This window comes from Mus pahari, chromosome 10 (assembly GCF_900095145.1).
Source record: "Mus pahari chromosome 10, PAHARI_EIJ_v1.1, whole genome shotgun sequence".
Lineage (NCBI taxonomy): Eukaryota > Metazoa > Chordata > Mammalia > Rodentia > Muridae > Mus > Mus pahari.
The window spans coordinates 34,013,948-34,029,884 of record NC_034599.1 but is presented as its reverse complement, the minus strand read 5'-3'; the positions used below and the strand labels follow the sequence as shown (position 1 = coordinate 34,029,884).

At 34.9% G+C, this 15,937-nt stretch overlaps 1 protein-coding gene across 2 annotated transcripts; it reads left to right on the top strand.

Annotated features, from left to right (window-relative positions):
• The first annotated feature begins 10,418 nt into the window (after positions 1-10,418).
• Positions 10,419-12,235, top strand: LOC110327811 (olfactory receptor 146-like). Of its 2 annotated transcripts, XM_021207031.1 has the most exons (2): positions 10,419-11,329; positions 12,217-12,235. In XM_021207031.1, exons 1-2 carry the CDS (start codon positions 10,419-10,421, stop codon positions 12,233-12,235), a joined length of 930 nt encoding a protein of 309 aa, XP_021062690.1. The 2 variants fall into 2 exon arrangements, with proteins under 2 accessions (XP_021062690.1, XP_021062691.1); XM_021207032.1 differs by lacking the exon at positions 12,217-12,235 and having other exon boundaries at positions 10,419-11,345.
• Positions 12,236-15,937: the final 3,702 nt, after the last annotated feature.

Genomic DNA, 15,937 nt, shown 5'->3' with positions numbered 1-15,937 from the left:
TAGTTTTATGTGGAGTTCTTTGATCCACTTAGACTTGTGCTTTTTACAAGGAGATAAGAATGGATTAATTCGGCATTTTTATACATGATACCTGCCAGTTGAACCAGCACTATTTGTAGAAAATGCTGGCTTTTTTCCAATGGATGGTTTTAGCTCCTTTGTCAAACAACAAGTAGCCATACCTGTGTGGGTTCATTTCTGGGTCTTCAATTCTGTTCCATTTATCTACCTGACTGTCACTGAACCTGTAACATGCAGTTTTTATTACAATTGCTCTGAAGTACAGCTTGAGATCAGGTATGGTGATTCCCCCAGATGTTCTTTTATTATTGAGAAGAGTTTTTGCTATCCCAGGTTTTTTGTTATTCCAGATGAATTTGCAAATTGCCCTTTCTAACTCAGTGAAGAGTTGAGTTGGAATTTTGATGGGGATTGCATTGAATCTGTAGATTGCTTTCAGCAGGATAGCCATTTTGACTACATTAATCCTGCCAATCCATGAGCATGGGAGATCTTTCCATCTTCTGAGATCTTCAATTTCTTTCTTCAGAGACTTGTGTTCTTGTCATACAGATCTTTCATTTCCTTACTTAGAGTCACAACAAGGTATTTTATATTTTTTTCTGACTATTGTGAATGGTGTTGTTTCCCTAATATCTTTCTCATCCTGTTTATCCTTTGTGTAGAGAAAGGCCACTTATTTGTTTGAGTAAATTTTATATCTAGCTACTGCACTGAAGCTGTTTATCTGGTTTAGGAGTTCTCTGGTGGAATTTTTAGGGTCACTTACATATACTATCATATCATCTGCAAATAGTGATATTTTGACTTCTTCCTGTCCAATTTATATCCCCTTGATCTCCTTTTGTTGTCTAATTGCTCTGCCTAGGATTTCAAGTACTATATTGAATAGGTAGAGAGAAAGTGGGGAGACTTGTCTAGTCCATGATTTTAGTGGGATTGCNTCNAGNTTCTCTCCATTTNGTTTGATGTTGTCTACTGGTTTGCTATATATTGCTTTTATTATGTTTAGGTATGGGCCTTGAATTCCTGATCTTTCCATGACTTTTATCATGAAGGAGTGCTAGATTTTGTTAAATGCTTTCTCAGCAACTAACGAGATGATCATGTGATTTTTGTCTTTGAATTTGTCTATATAGCGGATTATGTTTATGAATTTACGTATATTAAACCATCCTTGCATCCCTGGGATGAAGCCTACTTGGTCATGATGGATGATTGTTTTGATGTGTTCTTGGATTCGGTTTGTGAGAATTTTATTGAGTATTTTTGCATAGATATTTATAAGGGAAATTGGTCTGAAGTTCTCTTTCTTTGTTGGATCTTTGTGACTTTTAGGTAGCAGAGTAATTGTGGCTTCATAGAATAAATTGGGTAGGGTAGCTTCTGTTTCTATTTTGTGGAATAGTTTGAGCAGAGTTGGAATTAGGTCTTCTACGAAGATCTGAAAGATCTTTGCACTAAACCCATCTGATCCTGGGCTTTTTTTGGTTGGGAAACTATTAATGACTGCTTCTATATCTGTAGGGGAATTGGGACTGTTATGATCATTAATCTCATCCTGATTTAACTTTGGTACCTGCTATATCTCTAGGAAGTTGTCCATTTCAACCAGGTTTTCCAGTTTTGTTGAGTATAGCCCTTTTTAGTAGGATCTGACTATTACCTGTTTAGCAGTGTTCTACTATAATTCTTTGTGTGATTTTTCTGTTTCCTCTTTAAGGCCTTCTACCTGTTTAGCAGTGTTCTCCTGTATTTATTTAAGTGAGTTATTAATACCCTTTTTAAAATCTTAAACCACCATCATGAGATATGATTTTAAATCTGTGTCTTACTTTTCATTTGTGATGGGGTATCCAGAACTTGCTGTGTTGGGCATCCTGGGTTCTGATGATGCCTACCGTTCTTGGTTTCTGTTCTTAAGATTCTTATGTTTGCCTTTCACTACCTGGAAATCTCTGGTGTTAATGTTCAAGCTGTCTCTTTCTGGAGCTTGATCCTCCTGTGATTCTGTTATCCTCTGTTGGCACTCCTGGGAATCCAACTCCCACCTGAGTCCTAGTGGTCAGAGCACTCTCTGCAGGCAAGCACTCCTCTTGCAGGGCAAGTGTCCAGAAGTCTGGAGCTCTGATCCACCTTCTGAGTTCTGGGGTCAGAGCCCTCCCTGTAGGCTAACTCTCCTCTGGCAAAGAAGGTACCCAAGGGTCTGGGTCTCTGGTCTGCCTCCTATGATCCCAAGGTGATTCTGAGGAACTGTGGTGTTGAGAGTATCAGGAGCACTCAGTGGCCTCCACTGGGATTCTGAAGGAAGATGTTAGGGGTCTGGTTTATTCTTTGAATAATTCTTTTTGTTTCTACTTGGTTGATTTCACCCCTGATTTTTATTATTTCCTGCCTTCTACTCCTTTTGGGTGAATTTTCTTCCTTTTGTTATATAGCTTTTAGGTATGCCATCAAGCTGCTGGTGTATGCTCTCTCTCTCATTGAGAGAGCATGGAATTGATCCATTCTTACCTCCTTGTACAAAGCACAAGTCTAAGTGGATCAAAGAACTCCAAATAAAACAAGAAACACTGAAGTTTATATAGGAGAAGATGGGAAAAAGCCTCGAAGATATGGGCATAGGGGAAAAATTCCTGAAGAGAACAGCAATGGACTGTGCTGTAAGATCAAGGATCGATAAATGGGAACTCATAAAATTGCAAAGCTTCTGTAAGGCAAAAGACACTGTCAAGAAGACAAAAAGGTCACCAACAGATTGAGAAAGATTTTTACCAATCCTAAATCTGATAGGGGACTAATATCCAATATATACAAAGAACTCAAAAGCTGTACTCCAGAAATTCAAATACCCCATTAAAAATGGGGTACAGAGCTAAACAAAGAATTCTCAACTGAGGAATACCAAAGGGCTGAGAAGCACCTCAAAAAATGTCCAACATACTTAATCATCAGGGAAATGCAAATCAAAACAACCCTGAGATTTCCCCTCACACCAATCAGAATGGCTAAGATCAAATATTCAGGTGACAAGAGATGCTGGTGAGGATGTAGAGAAAGAGGGACACTCCTCCATTGTTTGTGGGATTTCAAGATGGTACAACCACTGTGTCTGGCAATTCCTCAGAAAAATGGACATGGTACTACTGGAAGATCCAGCATTTCCTCTCCTGGGCATATACCCAGAAGATGTTCCAAATTTTGACAAGGACACATGCTCCACTATGTTCATAGCAGCCTTATTTATTATATTCAGAAGCTGGAAAGAACCCAGATGTCCCTCAATAGAGGAATGGATACAGAAAATGTGGTACATTTACACAATGAAGTACAAACTCAACAATTAAAAACAATAGATTTATGAAATTCTTAGGCAAATGGATGTATCTGGAGGATATCATCCTGAATGAGGTAACCCAATCACAAAAGAACTCACTTGATATGCATTCACTCATAAGTGGATATTAGCCCAGAAATTTAGAATATCCAGGATAAATTTGAAAAAATAAAACAAGAAAATTAAGAAGAAGGAAGACCAGCACTTGGATACTTCATTCCTCCTTAGAGTAGAGAACAAAATATCCATGGAAGGAGTTATAGAGACAAAGTTTTGAGCTGAGACAAAAGGATGGACCATATAGAGACTGCCCTAGCTAGGGGTCCATCCCATAGTCAGCCACCAAACACAGACACTATTGAATAAGCCAGCAAGATTTTGCTAACTGGATCCTGATATAGCTGTCTCTGGTGAGACTATGCCAGTGCCTGGCAAACACAGAAGTGGATGCTCACAGTCAGCTATTGGATGAAACACAGGTCCCACAAAGGAGCAGCTAGAGAAAGTACCCAAGGACCTGAAGGGGTCTGCAACCCTATAGGTGGAACTATAATATGAACTAACCAGTACCCTGAGAGCTTGTGTCTCTAGCTGCATATGTACCAGAAGATGGCCTAGTTGGACATCATTGGGAAGAGAGGCCCCATGGTCTTACAAACTATATATGCCCCAGTACAGGGGAACTCCAGGGCCATGAAGTCGGAGTGGGTGGGTAGGGAAGCAGTGCAGGGGGAGGGTATAGGGGACTTTCGAGATGACATTTGAAATGTAATTGAAGAATATATCTAATAAAAAATTGAAAAAAAAAAACAAGAAAAAAGAAAGCAGAAGACACTTTGTGAGAAATGAATGAAGGCCCCAAGGGGAACCCTCACAGAGGTGCCAGGCCTCAAAAAAGTAGATGATATCCCTCATTACAAGTGTAGCTCAGTTTTTAGATACAGAAACTAGAATTCCTCCTCACGACTCTTAGATAATTCATATTCTCTATTTCACTTCAATATGAGGAGAATCTTTTTGGAATTTTGAATTTGTTTTCATTAAAACTGCTTCTGTGTGTGAGCATGTGTGTAGTATATATCTTTATGTTATATACATGTGTGTGCAGACTAACACATAATTGTGTGTGTGTGTGTGTGTGTGTGTGTGTGTGTGTGTGTGTGCATGAATGTGTTTGTAGAAACATGTCAGGCCAGAGAAGGTCATCACTGGGTGACCTCCATCAATTTCATCCTTGATAACATGGTGTAGACTTTCTTGCTGAACATAGTACTCATATTTTTGGGCTAGGCTGGCAATCAGCAACCTCCAATGATCTTCTTACATCTGTCTCATATTGAAATCAATGGAAAATTTAATGAAATCAAATAATCTCTGGGATAATATTTAATATGTGAACACAGGATAGTCTGATTGCAAGTTAGACATTCCCTCCTTATGTATATAAAAGCATGCCTCCTGAAAAAGCTCATATGCTTACATGGCCCTTAAATTCACTCCTTTACAGGTTAACTCATTGAGATTTTTTTTCCTGATATGCTGCAAAGCAGTGTGACCTTTAAGGAACCCGACATGCTTTTATGACATTACATGCAATTACGACAGAGATCAGGACAGAAGCATTAAAGCCCTGGTTCAGGAATCATACATGGCTTAGCTCACCCTCCAATTTTGTGGTTTAAGATTCAGTGCATAATTTTCCTAGTCTACTAAGTGAGGTGTTTTTAATTTCTTGAGAAAATAACCATTGTACTTACGAAAATACTTCAGAACCTTATAAAAAAAATCAGTGTTGATCTTTCAATAAAATCATGTCTACGTGGAATAGTTTATATCATGTTACTGATTTATAATTTTCCTTTATATATACTGTAGTAGATGCTTTTTAGAATGCCTTACTGGAAGGATACATAAAGTGACTGGATGTTTACACTGTCCTATTCAAAAATTTTGTTGTAAAGAGCAACATGCATTTTAGATAGCTAAATAATCCCTGAAATGGTTGTAGAATTGAAGTGAAAGTGTTGAAGCGTTGTCACAGGCAAAGGCTTTATCATGCTAGAAGGAAATAGAATTAGTTAAGAAGCTTCCAGTCTGAGGTTAGTCTATGAAGCAGGCTGGCAAACAGGGGAATGATCTCATTTCTATTACTAAACTTTTATTTTTTTTTAATCTTGATGATAAGTAGTGTAGTAAACTTAAGCATAATTGATTCCCCAGGGCAACGAAAGACAAAACCATGAAAATCTCCAAGGGCATCTGTAAGAAGTGACAGAGGGGACAATGAAGGAGTTTAAGACTTGAGAGCACACACATGCCATGAACATCATTGTACAAATACCAAATCCCAGAGTCCAAGACTGAGAAACCCTGAAGTACATATGAGGCTGACTTGAGTTTCCTTTTTCCAACACAGTAGAAAGTCTGATGTGGTATAAAGTGGCAAGTATCTCCAGTTCCAGTGTTCTTCCTGGGATTAAGTTGTACATCATCCAAAGCACATCACAGTAAGTTAAAGTTCATCAGAAAGTGGTGAGATGTTGTCTCAGAGAACCTAGGCCTGGGCATATAGAACAGCCATAAAGCAGTTATCTAGAAAACTTAGACACTGGGTGTAATCCTCTGCATTGAGAAGAAATGCAGGTGTGTTCTGGCATGAAAAGTGTGTCTACAGGTTTTTGTTTTCTGTTAATTTACTGATTACATGACAACTGAAAACAGGAAGGATCTAAACATTCAGTTATTTTAAGAAGATTCATTTTTCTGAAAAATGGTTTTAATTAAGAATAGTATATTTTATGTTTTCTTAGGTACATGATTTTTTATAAAAATAAATTATACTTGCTCTTAAGCTGTTGAATGTGATAATTTACCTTGTGTGACACTTGGTTTCTTTATCTTGTATTTTAACCTAAATGTTATAAGGTTATATTAGTGTTCAAATGTGAATGAATTTGCATTTTGATCGATATAGTTAAATGTTTTTCTTATAACTAATTGCCATTTACTTAAAAGTTTTGATGAAAATGTTCAAATTAGTTTCCTGTTTTTCTTGAAATAGAGAAATTACCTGACTATATTTTTAAACTTAAAAATTACACATACTATTTCATATCAGATATATAAGTTTTCAACATTTTTCTCAAGGTAAACAATTTTTTATTGTTTTCAAAGAAAATATCACCAAATTTTGTATTTATTAATATTTAATTTCAATCAAGTATAGACAGATTTTCAAAAAAATTTAATTTTCAAATACCTAGGAACTGGAGTATCTTGATGGCAATATGTGAACTCTTATAATTTATTACCATTATTTATTGAAAGTACATTAACACTGTAACTGTTCTCCTTGATAATGACTTAACCTTAATTTCCTTCAATTATCTCTTTAGGAAACTCCAGAAATCTCTCATTGCATTTTCTTGGTTTCTCTCCTTGGTTCCATGCTGGTCTTAACTGCTTTGTATTGTTTTACTATATTTCATTATCCCAAAATAGCGAAAATTTAATTTCAAATAAATCAGTTTGTTTTATTTAAAAACAAATTCTACCAGTGGTTTTTATTGTTGAGGATGGTTTTGCTATCCTAAGTTTTTTATTGTTCCAGAAGAATTTGCAAATTTCCCTTTCAAACTCAGTGAAGAATTGACTTGGAATTTTGAAGGGAATTGCATTGAATCTGTTTATTGCTTTCAGCAGGATGGCCATTTTGACTATGTTAATCCTGCCAATCCATGAGCATGGGAGATCTTTCCATCTTCTGAGATCTTTTTCAATTTCTTTTTTTAGAGACTTGAAGTTCTTATCATACAGATCTTTCACTCCCTTAGTTAGAGTCACACCAACGTATTTTATATTATTTGTGATTATTGTGAAGGGTGTTGTTTCCCTAATTTCTTTATCCTTTGTGTAGAGGAATGCCACTGATTTGTTTGAGTTAATTTTATATCCAGCTACTGCACTGAAGCTGTTTATCAGGTTTAGGAGTTCTCTGGTGGACATTTTAGGGTCACTTACATATACCATCATATCATCTGCAAATAATGATATTTTGACTTCTTCCTTTCCAATTTGTATCCTCTTGGTCTACTTTTGTTGTCCAATTGCTCTGGTTAGGACTTTAAGTACTATATTGAATAGGTAGGGAAAGAGTGGGCAGCCTTTTCTAGTCCCTGATTTTAGTGGGATTGCTTCTTGTGTATGAGTGAAACTAAGATTACTAAAAATATTTCTGTTGCCGGGGGTTTTGGTGGCACATGCCTTTAATCTCAGCACTCGGGAGGCAGAGGCTGTCAGATTTCTGAGTTCGAGGCCAACCTGGTCTACAGAGTGAGTTCCAGGACAGCCAGGGCTACAAAGAGAATCGCTGTCTCGAAAAACAAAACAAAACAAAACAAAACAAAACAAAACAAATTTCTGTTAATACTTATAGGAATTTTATGTTCAAATTTCAAATTTTTCAAATGAACTGTGATGTACGTAAAAATACTTTAGTATAAGTTGTTACAATGAATCTATAATAATTGAGATTTTTTTATTATTGCCTATCTAATTGCTCAATTATTCCAAAAATAACATTGAAAAGAATATTCCTAGGCTACTTTCTTTTTATGGTTTGCAGATCATAAATTTACCATATATATGAGAGTCTATTTTCTAGATTCTCTATTTGGACCTTCTGAGATATGTCTATATGTCCACCTCAGAGTCCCAACCCATTGAACCACACACTCAACTACCACCCTTCAAAATAATTAACAGCAAAAAAGCACATCTTCAACTGAGGTCAGATAGGCAACCCAGTTAGGGGAGCTGGATCCACAGGCAGGCAGGCAAGCAACACATTCAGGGACAGCCACTGCTCTAGTTGTTGGAGGATCTACATGAAGCACAAACTGCTCGTCTGCTGCTAATGTATAGGGGGCCTAGCTCTATCCCATGTTCTCTATTTGTCAGGTTGTTCATTCTCTGGGAAACCTAAAAAATTGAACTCTTGGTCAATTGACACTCTTGGTTGTCCTGGTGGGTTCCTGTCCTCTTCTAGCCTCACAATCCATTCTCCAGCTCTCCCATTAAGACTCTCAGAGGTCCCTCCTATATTTTGCAGAAGGTTTCTCCATCTTGTAGAGCCTCTCTCTCAGTAAACTGTTATACTATGTTCTTTTTGGCAATTATAATAGAGTATCATTAATAATGTCAGGGATTGGTTCTTGTCCATGTGATGGGTCTCAGTTTGGTCCAATCATTGCTTAGCTCCATTCCCTCAGTCTCTGCTCTTTGTTCCCATATATCTTTTAGGAAAGACACATTTTGAGTTGAAGATATTATGGGTGGGTTGCTGTCCTTGCCTCTCCACTCTGAGTTCTGCCTGGCTACAGAAAGCAGCCACTTCCTGATTCATTTCCCCCATTGCTTGAAGTCTCAGAATGAGTTGCATCCCAAAGACCCCTGAGCCCTCCCTACACCCCAGCTTTCTAGCAAGTACTAGTCATTACTAATCCCCCACACATACACACCCTACCCCTGCCACCTATTCCATTTTCTCTTTCTAGGTTTTTCCACATCTGATCTGATCCCTACCATACTATGCTACACTCCCCATCCTCTCTCCCACCCAGTTCCCTATCTCTGTCCATCAAATATCTATTTTAGTTCCCCGTCTAAGAAAGATACGCTATCCTTGTTTTGGATGTGTGGATTATAGCATGGAAGTTTATTGTGAATTTAATTATGCAAGATGTCTTTGGCCACTTTTGACTAAAATGTCCAAACCAATGTCCATGTCACACTTTTAGTGAATGAATATAACCCCAAACCTGTTTCCTTTGAAAATCATATTGCAAGTTGATACCTATTTTTCCATACTTGTTTCATTTAGTACTTTCTTAAGGAGCTGCCTTTTTCTGTTTACCATTTTGGGGGAAGAATGTGTTTGTGTGTGTGTGTGTGTGTGTGTGTGTGTGTGTGTGTGTAAAGATGTTCGTTGAAGCCAGGAAATAACTTCGAAAATTATTTCTTATGGGCCAGTTACCTAATGCTTTACTGTTATTATTATTATTATTATTATTATTATTATTATGACTAATCACTTTACATATGGATGCTGTCCCCTCCGTTCCCTCCATCCTCTGCTTCCAGTCCCACCCATACAAATCCCACCCTCAACTATCCCTACTTTTCTACTAATACAAATCTTTCACTTTTTTGGTTAATGTTACCCAAGATATTTTATATATTATGTGGGGCTACTATGAAAGGCATTTTTCCATGATTTCCTTCTCAGTAAATTTGTTATTTGTATATAGAATAGACACTGATTTATGAAAATTATTGTTGGATCCTCTCACATTGCTGACAGTGATTTTTTAATCATTTACTTGGAGGAATTTTTAGAGTCTCTTATATATACTCTAATATCATCTGCAAATAATATTAAGTCAATACTAATTCATTATGAATGTTTATTGTGTGAAATAATCAATAAAAATATTTATTATGTAACAGAACAAGGAAACAAAATTTTAATATTGCTTTGTGTTTTTCTGTTTCTATTTTGACACTCTCTATTCACAAAAGTTGAAGGAACAAGAAGAAAATTTGAAACATAAAAGTCTTATTCTGGAAACTTTGCCAGTAATTGTCATTTAATTGATACGTCTCTGCTATTTATGTGTTATGTGCAATTCTTTTTGGGAAAAGCTGTTAATGTCATGATTCAAATCAGAAACTTTATTGTCTGAGCTATATCTCTTAATAAATGGTGACATTTAGAAATAGTATTTAGAAATACTAAGGCCAAAGGTTTAACACATTGAAATACTGTACACAAGTTTTTCACAATACAAACACAAATGAAGAATTTTCTATAAAAATATTAATTTTGAGTTTCAAAAACTCTCAAATTTAGAAAATACTAGAATGAGACTATTTCCACATAGTAAATATGGTGCAGAAAGTAGTTTTCATATAGAATTTAAAGTGGTACCTTCTTCCAAAAGAAGAACAAATGTGTTTCTCAAAAGTCTATATCTTTTCCTTTCAGAATCTGCCTGAGAGCATGGAAAAAGGCAATCACTCTACAGTGACCAAATTCTTCCTCTCTGGCTTAACAGACCAACCAGAGCTGCAGCTGCCCCTCTTCCTCCTCTTCCTTGGAATCTACCTGCTCACAGTGCTGGGGAACCTGGGCATGATCATCCTCATCCTGCTCAGCTCACACCTGCACACACCCATGTACTTCTTCCTCAGCAGTCTGTCCTTCATTGACCTCTGCCAATCTACTGTCATTACCCCAAAAATGCTGGTGAACTTTGTGATGGAGAAGAATGAAATCTCCTACCCTGAGTGTATGATTCAACTTTACTTCTTTCTCCTTTTTGCTATTTCGGAATGCTACATGCTGGCTGCAATGGCATATGATCGCTATGTTGCCATCTGTAGCCCCTTGCTTTACAGTATAATCATGTCTCAACATAAGTGCCTTTCTCTTGTTTTAGGAGTGTACATTATAGGAATAGTTTGTGCATCAGCTCATGTAGGTTGTATGTTTAGGATTGATTTCTGCAGATATGATTTGATCAACCATTATTTCTGTGACCTTATTTCTATCCTTAAGCTATCATGCTCTAATGCTTTTATTAATGAGTTGATGATTCTAATTTTTAGTGGAATTAATATTATTACCCCAACATTGACTATCCTCAGTTCTTATGCTTTCATCATTATCAGCATCCTACGTATTAAATCTACTGAGGGACGATCCAAAACCTTCAGCACCTGCAGCTCCCACATCTCAGCTGTTGCTGTCTTTTATGGTTCTGCTTCATTTATGTATCTGAACCCATCTTCTTTCAATTCTATGGATGAAGGAAAAGTGTCTTCAATATTTTACACCATCATTGTTCCCATGCTCAACCCCCTGATCTACAGTCTGAGGAATAAGGATGTCAATATTGCTTTGAAGAAAATGATACAACAAAGATAATTTTTCTGACAAATATGTGTCAAATGTATCATGACCGTTAATTTTTGACTACTACATAGTATGAATTAAATATATTTAAATTTATTCATTCTATATAATTTTTCTTTATTTGACTATTACATCATTTTCCTTTCTTGGCCTTACTCATTTTATTTTCCTCAATAACTCATCTTGTATCTTCAATTCCAGAGTCACAACCATATTCATAAGATCCTGAATATTTGCTACCAGGCCTTGATATTTTCCTTGATTTTTATTTTCTTCCTTTCCATTGTATATGATATCCAGTATGTAGTCATCATATTTTTTCTTCTTAACAATTCTGATTTATTCAGCATTTTTGCTTTGGTTAAATACATTAAGCATACATTTCATAAATTATTTAAGACCGTGAAAGGCAACTGGTAACGTTCCTATAATAGTAGAAAAGCTGTTGTAAATATCAGCCTTTAGATTTTTCTGAAAGAAATCCTAACACAAGTATGATAATATTGTTTATTACTTACCTTATTATTTTGCTTTTCGGTTTGCATGGGTATGTTTCTATGTTAATGTTATGGTGTTCATATATGTGGATGAATGCATACATCTATTAGGAGTTCAGAGGGCAAGTACAGCTATTGATCCATAGAAACTGTTTCACTTCTTTTTGTTAACACCAGTAATACCTCTTCATTGGCCACAACCTAAAAGAGATATCCACATAAAGCCTGAATCTCCTAGCATCCTTTTCCTCATGACCCAAAGAAACTCTAAACTTCTTTGTACACCTCCACAAGCTTCTCCATAGTGAGAACCTGCAAACATCACTGGGTTAATTTGTGCTAAGCTGATCTTTGCCTATTTAACTAAAACTACTTCTGATATTCCAATTACATATTAACACTTAGAGATCCCATGTTTGAACAGTAAGTATCTGGCTGCCCAAAACCCTGATAACTTCAAGTAATCACAGAGATCCCAACAACACAAACAAGGTGGAACAAATATCCATACCAAGTAATACTACCAAGACTCTAACTCCAGATGCCCACATCTCATACCAAAATCACCAACAGCACACAGACAAAAGGGAAAAACAAGACACTTTATCTATATATTCACTGTAAATGACAATATGAAATAGAAATTATAAATATGGACAATGAAATCAAATAGGATATTAATACTGGGATGTAGACTAGGACAAGACAACCATTGAAGAAATTAAGTAAAATAATTAAGGATGCGGAAGGTAATTTAATTGATATAAAAATAGAAATTCTAAAGAAAATATAAATGGATAAAATATAAAATACAAAATTAAACAAAGCACAACATTAAATAGATAGACATTCTAGTAAAATAAATCAAATAGAACAGTGTATATCAGGGTTTGAAGACAAAATAGAATAAAAAGTAAGTCAAGAAAACAATAAATCTAATAAAACTTAAGAAGAGATTCATCAGACACTACAAAAGCACAGAATCTGTGGGGAACTACAAGGAAACACAAATAAAGGCACAAAAAATGTATTTGCTAAAATCATTGAAGGGACACTTCTAAATATAACACTGAAATTCAGTTTTCTTGACTGCAGAGACATTGGGTACATCAATCAAACTCCATACAGGCTTTATACTCACTTAAAGTTGGCCAACACAAAATAGACTCTACAGTTTTGTAATTTTTGTTTCCTTTATTTTGTCTTATGTTTTGAATTTTTCAGAGAGAACAGGGTGAAAATTTGAATTTCAGTGATCAGTAGCAAAGAAGGAGCTATGGGAATTGAATATATGATCAAAATATAGTGTATAAAAAAGGCTTTTTAAAATATTTTTTTGAAAAAATACATCAAAAAATTTAATAAAAGGAGCAGAGAGAAAGAAAAGAAATAATCTGTGTGGGATGGCACATATAAAAATATTTCTTTCTTAAATATAAGGAAGAAAATGCTCATGAAGGGGCAAGATGAATATGGGATATTAAAAAAGAGAAAAAGAGGAGTCCCCCTTCTAATGTAATACGGAAAACACTAAATCTACCAAACAAAGTAAAAGTATTAAATGTCACAAGGATGACCGGATCACAATAAAGATAGATATATTTGAATATGAGCCGTATTATTCAACATGATCACATCATTAGATGCTTAAAAAGCCTTTGACAAAATCAAACATATTTCCATGATTAAAATTATGGAAAAATCTAGGAGTGCAGCATACTTATCCCAACATTAAAAAAAAATATATACGCCCACAGCCAATATTAAATTAATGAAGAAAATTCAAATAATTTTACTAAAGTCATTGATAAAACAAGAGTGTTCACTCTTTCCCTCTTGTTAAATACGTATCTCCACATCTTAATAACCCAAACTAAAAGTTATGATCCAGATCTTGATGGTCAGACCTTATTGCTGAAGATACCACATACTTGAGTCATGGTGTATGGAGAAGTCATGTAGGAGTCAACTTGGAAGTTTCAACCCTACTGATTTCTTTTCTTAATATCTACAGGTTCTACTTATCCTATATAGAAGAAAATTCAACAGTCTTGCTTAGTAACAATCCTTGATTTTCCTAGGAAACTTTTTGCAATGTTATATTAGGGACACAAATGTTATGGGAGTACTCAATAGTTGCATCTATGCCCTACTCTCCAAGATAAAAGTCATTTCTAGTACTATTAAATGATTCACAAACCCATGGATGGGTAGGCCATAAGCTGTAGAGTTGAACCTACTACTAATAAAAAAAAATAATAAAATAAAACAGATAGTGCTAGAGATGGGAAGTTGGATTCGTCTTCTTTACTGCTGTAATTCCTTTACTCATACATACATATAATGATAATTTAATTCATTGCTACCATAATAACTTTTGAACAATATTTCATCTCTTATATCAATTAGGACTATGAAATATAGGGTCTGTTGAGATCATGCAGTTGGTAAGAGTGCTTCCTGCAGGGTTCAGAGTAAACACTGTAGTATAAGTGGCTAGGTGAGTTACTAAGCATTAATGCTTAATTTGCCTCATCTACTAAATGAGCTGCTTTTAATTCCATTAGATAATAGGCATTGTACTTGAGAAAATACTTCAGTTCCTTACATATGCTCAATCAGTATTGATCTTTAAAAAAAATAAAATGTCTACATTTGTGATTTCAAATCAATTTATGTGAAGAATTAATGTATCCATTTATCTATTTTGTCCCTGAATTTGTGTATACATGTGTGCCTATAAGATATGTGTATAGTTTATATATATATATATATATATATATATATATATATATATATATATATATATATATATATATATATATATATATATATATATATATATATATCTCACATACATACATACATACATACATACATACATACTTTGGAGATCATCTTGAGAAAGTAGATTTTCTCTGATGGTTTGCTGTGTTATAAGAAATGGATCCATATCCTCTGTCTAGGAAGTAATTACCTTTATGCCATGAGCAACCTAGCTGGTGAATCTCTATGTCCTAAAGCAATGGATCTCAATCTTCCTAATGCTACAAACTTTTAGTACATTTTCTCATTTTGTGGTGACCAAACCCATAAAATTATAGCATTGCTACTTCCTAACTGTAATTTTGCTACTGTTATGACTCATAATGTAAATATCTGAGATTCAGAATATCTTATAGTCTACCCTCAAAGTGGTTATAAATTACAGGTTGAGAAATGTATCTTAAAATATGTACAATGCTTCTGTTATAACTTAAACTATTTAATTTTTATATCTTTGTTTTTTATATAACAAAATGCTGGTAATTTTCTATACATTGTTTTAATATTTTCTGATATTACTAGTTTTCTAATTCTACTATTTTTATATAGGATTTTCTGTGGGATCTTAGAGACTTATTTACAAATGTGAAAACTGATTGGTTCTTCAACACATCTCACCCATTTGGTTTTCCTTCCTTTACTAAATGGCTAGTACTGCTAATTTCATATTAAATACATCTATTTTAAAACTTTCATTATATTTTCAAGTCAATTTTTGTCTTAACATTTTATGTGTGTTTCTATTGAGGCAGATTATCTCTCTAGCCATTTAGAATCTCTGTATCATTATCCTACCTCATAGAACATGATAATAAATGTTGTAATATCAAAAATAATACATGTGTAATCTCAGATCTAATATCTGGGAATTTATGGCATTTTCTTATTTGCTTTTTAGATTTGCACTCAAAATATTTCATGAGTTACTTAGAGTCTAGATTGTGTTGAAAATTTCTAGACATCATTGATTTGTGCTTCCTTTCTTGTGTTAATCAAAAGAGCTAGTATCAGTCAATTATACCTGTTTTTCTTCATAGGTAATGCTTCTAGAACTACCTGAAAATCCATTACAGAGCTCTATATTGTTTTGTCACCAAGGGCCCAATGAAACGTGAACATGAGACAAGTGTTCTGAATTCTCCAAATCCTTACTTGCATTCTAAACACATAATACCTAGAAGCAATTCCTGTCTTCATTTGCTTTCATAATTTCCTTGTCTATAGAAATATACTCTACCAACACACACACACACACACACACACACACACACACACACACAC